The sequence below is a fragment of the Podarcis liolepis genome, assembly GCF_965112155.1.
Source record: "Podarcis liolepis genome assembly, chromosome: 8".
NCBI classification, from domain to species: domain Eukaryota; kingdom Metazoa; phylum Chordata; class Lepidosauria; order Squamata; family Lacertidae; genus Podarcis; species Podarcis liolepis.
In genome coordinates, this window is record NC_139560.1 from 63,851,190 (window position 1) to 63,857,189 (window position 6,000).

The following is a 6,000-nucleotide window of genomic DNA, read 5'->3' on the forward strand; positions in this document are numbered from 1 at the left end:
AACCTACTGCATTGCTGCCATTTTCCACATTCCACATCCACATGCCCATGATCACAGATTGTAGTGCATATGCTAAATACTATCTTGCCTCTGCATAGCTGCTGCTGAGCAAGCCTGGGGTGGTTGGATGTTCAGATATATAGGGAATCCTAATCATGTTTCCCAAGGTCATTAAGGCTTGCTTTCTAGAAGGGAAGAACTGGGCCCAGAATGCTCCAGAATTGTACCACTAGAACTGGTGCACATACGTTATGTACTTAATGTATGAACTGATTCCACTGAAAAACATTGTGTTTGTGGTGATGTAACATATGAAAGCTCTACCCATGTGTTCATTTGTGAGATTTCATTCACAAGGGCATATCTCCCACTAGATGCTGCTGTTATCAAGAGACAGGCATGATTGCATGAGCATTCTTCAATAGACTGGGAACTTAACCCCATTTATCCTCACTCAGTACTTTTAACTCACTCAGTGAGTACTTTTAAGGCAGATCTCTTTCAACCTCCATTCCCCATCTGTGAAATGGGGATTAACAATTTAGGATGAATTAGATTATGTATCCCAACTTGAAGAAGAGTTTAGGTTTCTAGCCTTAAGCAAATACATTCTGAGTGTATACCACTGAGACAACACTTCTGCTGGAGTTTTTACAAGACCCACAAATGCTGATTCGATTTGCTTCCACGCAAAAATACACAATTGCAACTGTTCTGATGTATGACGTGGTTCAAACTCGATATATTGCACATGAACAATATATGTAAAATCTCCATTATGGTCTTTTCAGCCTCAGGTGAATACTTTATTTCCCCAGGCTTTTCAATCTGAAATATAATTTTAGTCCTTTTCAGATCACTTGCACTGATGTTATCCTCTGCTGCTATAGTCTGTTTTGGATTTGTTGTCACTTTGCATTATTGTATGTTACTGTTTTAATTTTGCTTATAAGCCATGCAGAAAACTTTTTTGTCATTGGGTGGTATATACGGTAAATATTGCAAATAAATAGGTAAAATATATATGAAGCTGCCCTGCTAAGCTGCCTACACCCAATTTCTCGGGGGAATGGGGGGGGGAGAGAGAGAAGCAATATAAACAAAGCAGAAGAAATAAAGTGCCAAGGGTTATGGGGCAGGGTGGGGATGAGAATGGAATGATTCTTCAAACACAGAACACATTAGGGGGACTTGAAAACAAGCCTGCTGTTTTACCAGCTGCCTGTGGATACACGCCCACACAGAAAGTGCAGCCCAAGTTCTGAAAAAGTAAACAGCTGCGTTGCAAGGTGGACTGTGAACTTGTATTTTTATCGTTCATGCCGACAGATCAACTTGTCCTTCGTTTCCTATAGCAGCTTATCTACATTCCTCTGGGAATTTTTACATTCCTAGAACACCACACACCAATGTGGCACCTTTACTGGAATAGCTTCCAGGTGTCATTTTTACTGCGCATTCATGATGATTTGAGCTCATGGTGCTAATCAGAGCAGCCATATGCAACCCGGATTTGTACCTGGGAAAGTTTTGCCATGTCATCCTGCTTCATTTCTAGTACTTATCCAGTAACTTCCTCCCCCCACCTTTTGTGGCACTTTAGCTCCTGCTGAGAGCACTGAAGTGGTAGCATTTGAGCTACTAATCCATGAGTAAAAATAAAAAAAATTCCTTCCAGTAGCACCTTAAAGACCAACTAAGTTAGTTCTTGGTATGAGCTTTTGTGTGCATGCACACTTCTTCAGATACACTGAAGTGTGTATCTGAAAAAGATACACTATCTTCTTCTGTATATTCAGATACACTGAAGTGTGTATCTGAAGAAGATACATTCTTCAGATACACTGAAGTGTGCATGCACACGAAAGCTCATACCAAGAACTAACTTAGTTGGTCTTTAAGGTGCTACTGGAAGGAATTTTTTTATTTTGACTATGGCAGACCAACACGGCTACCTATCTGTAACTAATCCATGAGTAGTGCATGATGATTGTGTCAAGAGCAACAATTCAGTAGTAAAACACGGATCTGGAGGTGTCCATGGTGCAGAGGAAAAGTCCTTTCTGAGCTGTCTAACAAACTACAACCCAGATAGTAAAAAAAAAAAACCTGCTGAAACTCATTAAGCAAAGCAGTTGGCCTTTGTTAAAAGAAAAGGAGGAAGAAATTTCTGCGAACTTGAACTGCAAAACACATTCCTCAGAAGTTGGTAACTTCTAATCTGCAAGTAAAATGTGTGGGACGGTATCAGACTCAGTAAAAAGAGCAATGCTTAGAAGAGCACTCCCATCACAGTTAGTCCACCTCTTCCACAGCTGAACCACACCACTGAAACCACTTTATGAGCCACAGTTAAATGAAAACCAATCAAATGTAAATAATAAAGCAAGACAAAAGAATGTTTCATATGTCAATGTTTTCCTTCTACAGAATGCACTTCCACGTTAGAAATACCACAACCTGCATGTATGAGCACCGTCGAGTCATAAATGTCTACAGCTTCCCACTACATGCATGTTTACTGAACTACACATGTGAAGGACTGCACAATTCACAAGACACTGAGGTCAGTCACTGCTCCCTGATAAATCTGATACGTTTGTTTGGAAAACATTTGTGGCATACCTTTTGGGTGCACTTAAAAGCTTCATAGGAAATGTAATGTGTGAAGTGGTTCACAGGTGCATGTTATCTTGTAAACAGCAGTGCCTTCTGAACAGGAAAACATAACACATTTTTCTTTCTCGGGGCAATAAATCGAAAGTCTTTCTCATGGGAAAGCTAGTGACATTTAATTATCGTTCAGCAGTTGTATCACTTTAAAGAACTGGATAAGGATGAAGACGTTCTCAGCCTCGATTTTTGGCAACTCCCACTCACAAAGGAAGTCTCTTTTACTGCAAAGAATCCTTATCTGGGAAAACTTAGCTGGAACTTATCCAGGAGGTTATCAGCCAAAGGCATGTAAGAGATAAGGACAAGAGCCGCCATGAAACTTTACATTTTCAATGGGGCTGAGGTAACTGGTGGAAACCCCCGAGCATTCCTCCTCCCTACCCCCCACTTGCAAGGAGTTCTCATCAGCCCCTTCTCTCCCCTCCCCCACGCTCTTAAATCCAACAACAAACAGCAACTGAGCCAGACTTCAAAACACAGAACCTGCAGAGAACCAGCAGCAAAAAGTTCTCAACTTCGCCGCGCGCTCACTTTTTTTTAAAGGCCCCCGAGGAAATAGCTTTGCCAATACTCCAAATGCAACCACTATCTTCTCCACCAATCAATTAAGTGCAATGTGGAAAGTGTCGAGGGGCGGCATCAAATAAATTGGTTGGATTTATTCACATTCGGAGAGCTTTGATCACAATCAAGGGTGGGAACCATTCCATAAACCGCTTCGGGTTAGCAACAGCGAGCTACAAACGCGCGCCTTAACGCGTGCGTCTGTTTCCAACTGGAAAATACGAAAATCAGGACGGTAGATCTCTAGACTGTTTCCACTTACGTGTAGCCTTCCGAGCTCATGTCCCCGTAGTTTTTCTGGATGTAATACATCTTATGAGTGTGGGTATGGCTGCTTCCCCCTCCTCCTCCTCCTCCTCCACCTCCGCCGCCGCTCAGCATCGCATGGTTGTTAATATCATAGCGCATATCCGGCCCGGAGTCGGTTCTGACCATCCTCCCCACCGTGTTGATCCTGGGGTGGGATCCGTTGATGCTCATCTTGGCGGCTGGGCTGGCTCAGACTTGGGTGCCTCAGAATCAGAAAAGGAAACCCACACTGATCAGAACAAAAGCATGAACTTCTCTGGAGGGCGAAAGGCTGCTCCCCTCTGGCTCGCTCTCTCTCGTGCGCTTTCTCCCCCTCCCTCCAACGCCCGGCAGCAAGCGGCCTTCGCAAGGCGCAAGTCCTCAAGGAGTTAGTTCCCCAACCCCAAAAGCGACAGAGTCCCCAAAAAAGAGAAAGAGAAAGCGTGCAAAAGTGGTGAGGCAAAATGGAGGTCAAAGGCCGGGGTTGGGCGTTAAAGAGGGGAAGGGGATTTGAAGGGGAAGGGAGGGGTCTAATGAAGAGCAAAGTAGGAACTTTTAAAGTAAAACAGAAAGAAAGAGAGAGAGAGAGAAAGAGGCAGGTGTTGGTGGTGCTGAGCAGCCGCGGCGGCGTCCAGGTGAGGAGGCAGCCGAAGGCGCGGCGCTGCTGGAGATGGTGGCGGCGGGCGGGGACTGGGGAAGAGGAGGAGACCGGCCAGTCCCCTCCCTGCTGGCACCGGAGAGGCCAAGCCGCACCTTGGGGGATGCTTTGCTCAACTTGCAAGCCTGGGCGTGGAGCCGCCGCCGCCCTCCAGCCCTCGCCCGGCGACTGTGGGACACTCATAACAGCGCTGCGTGTCGGGCCGCCCTCCCTCCTGACATCTCTCGCTCCGCCTTTACCTGGGCCCAACCCAGAAGCGAGGGAGCCGACGCCCGGCTCGCTCAGGCGTCCTTAGCGCGCAAGAGGAAAGCAAAGCGCCGAGGCTCGGCTGGCCGCACCCTGGGCGGCGAGGAGCCTGGGGAAAGCGCGCGGAGGGGCTGGGCTGCGCCCGGCAGCTCCGTGGGAGAAAACCTCCCTCTCTCCTGCCGGGTCGGCGTAAGAAGCCAACTCCTAGGGGCCGAATATTCGAGGGGACCGCCCCCCCCACAAAGTTTTTTTTAATTCTATCCTTTTCGAATTTATACATTTCACCGATTTTACAATCCTTTTGACATTTCAAAACTTGACTTCCTTTCCCCGCTTTCTGCGGTTCCTTAAATTTATTTTTCATATCTTCCGCATATCCAAATTAACCTAATTTGTTCATTTATTCATCTTCTTATGAAGCTGCAGGTTATTGCAGTAATCCTGCCAATGTTTTTATCTGTTTACAATTTATCTGTAAACGTTCAATAAACCGCTTCCATTCTTTTATAAAAAGTTTGTAGTCTTGATTTCTTTTCTTCTGGCAAGTTTTGCTATTTCTGCATATTCAATAGGTTTTTGTATCTGAACTTCCTTTGCTGGGACTTCTTTCCATTTGGGGGCAAGTAAGATTCTTGCCAGGGACGCGGGTGGCGCTGTGGGTAAAACCTCAGCGCCTAGGACTTGCCGATCGTCAGGTCGGCGGTTCGAATCCCCGTGGCGGGGTACGCTCCCGTTGCTCAGTCCTAGCGCCTGCTAACCTAGCAGTTTGAAAGCACCCCCGGGTGCAAGTAGATAAATAGGGACCGCTTACTAGCGGGAAGGTAAACGGCGTTTCCGTGTGCTGCGCTGGCTCGCCAGATGCAGCTTGTCATGCTGGCCACGTGACCCGGAAGTGTCTACGGACAGCGCTGGCCCCCGGCCTCTTAAGTGAGATGGGCGCACAACCCTAGAGTCGGACACGACTGGCCCGTACGGGCAGGGGTACCTTTACCTAAGATTCTTGCCACTGTAGTCACATACATGAATATATTTCTATACATTTTAGGTAGTTCTGTCCCTATAATTCCCAAGAGAAAAGCTTCTGGGTTTTTAAAGAATGTTATTTCGAACATCTTTCCATAATATATCATCACAAAGTTGATGAGCATTGCCTTTCAAATGATGTACATGTGCCATGTCATGTGATCAATTGTGTGGGGTGGGGCGTACCTGGCCCCTACCCCAATACTTTATTTGTTACATGTCTATCCAGTCCTTCCTTCCAAAGGAGGGGAATATGTACCTTGACCTTGACCAAATATAATTTACTGTTCCGGATCAGGCAGCTATGGGTCTTGAACCAGCCCTGGTTATTCTAGATGAAATAATGCAGATTACGAGGTTGTGTCTGGGGTATATGTATGGAGTGTGTGATTTGTTTTAAAATAGTATGCTTAACCAGGGATACCCCACCCCCTTTAAAGGTAAAGGGACCCCTGGTCCAGTCATGGCTGACTCTGGGGTTGCAGCGCTCATCTCGCTTTATTGGCCGAGGGAGCCGGCGTACAGCTTCTGGGTCATGTGGCCAG

At 46.2% G+C, this 6,000-nt stretch overlaps 1 protein-coding gene across 3 annotated transcripts in view; it reads right to left on the minus strand.

The window, feature by feature from the left end:
• The window catches only part of DSP (desmoplakin), a 48,017-nt gene extending 43,526 nt beyond the window's left edge, over positions 1 to 4,491 (minus strand). For 2 of the 3 annotated variants that reach the window (XM_083518916.1, XM_083518915.1), the window contains exon 1: positions 3,503 to 4,482. In XM_083518916.1, coding sequence (XP_083375042.1) covers positions 3,503 to 3,720 — 218 coding nt within the window. In that variant the 5' untranslated portion in view covers positions 3,721 to 4,482. Of the gene's footprint in view, positions 1 to 3,502 lie in introns of all 3 variants that reach the window. The other variant, XM_083518914.1, reaches the window with a different exon arrangement.
• Positions 4,492 to 6,000: the final 1,509 nt, after the last annotated feature.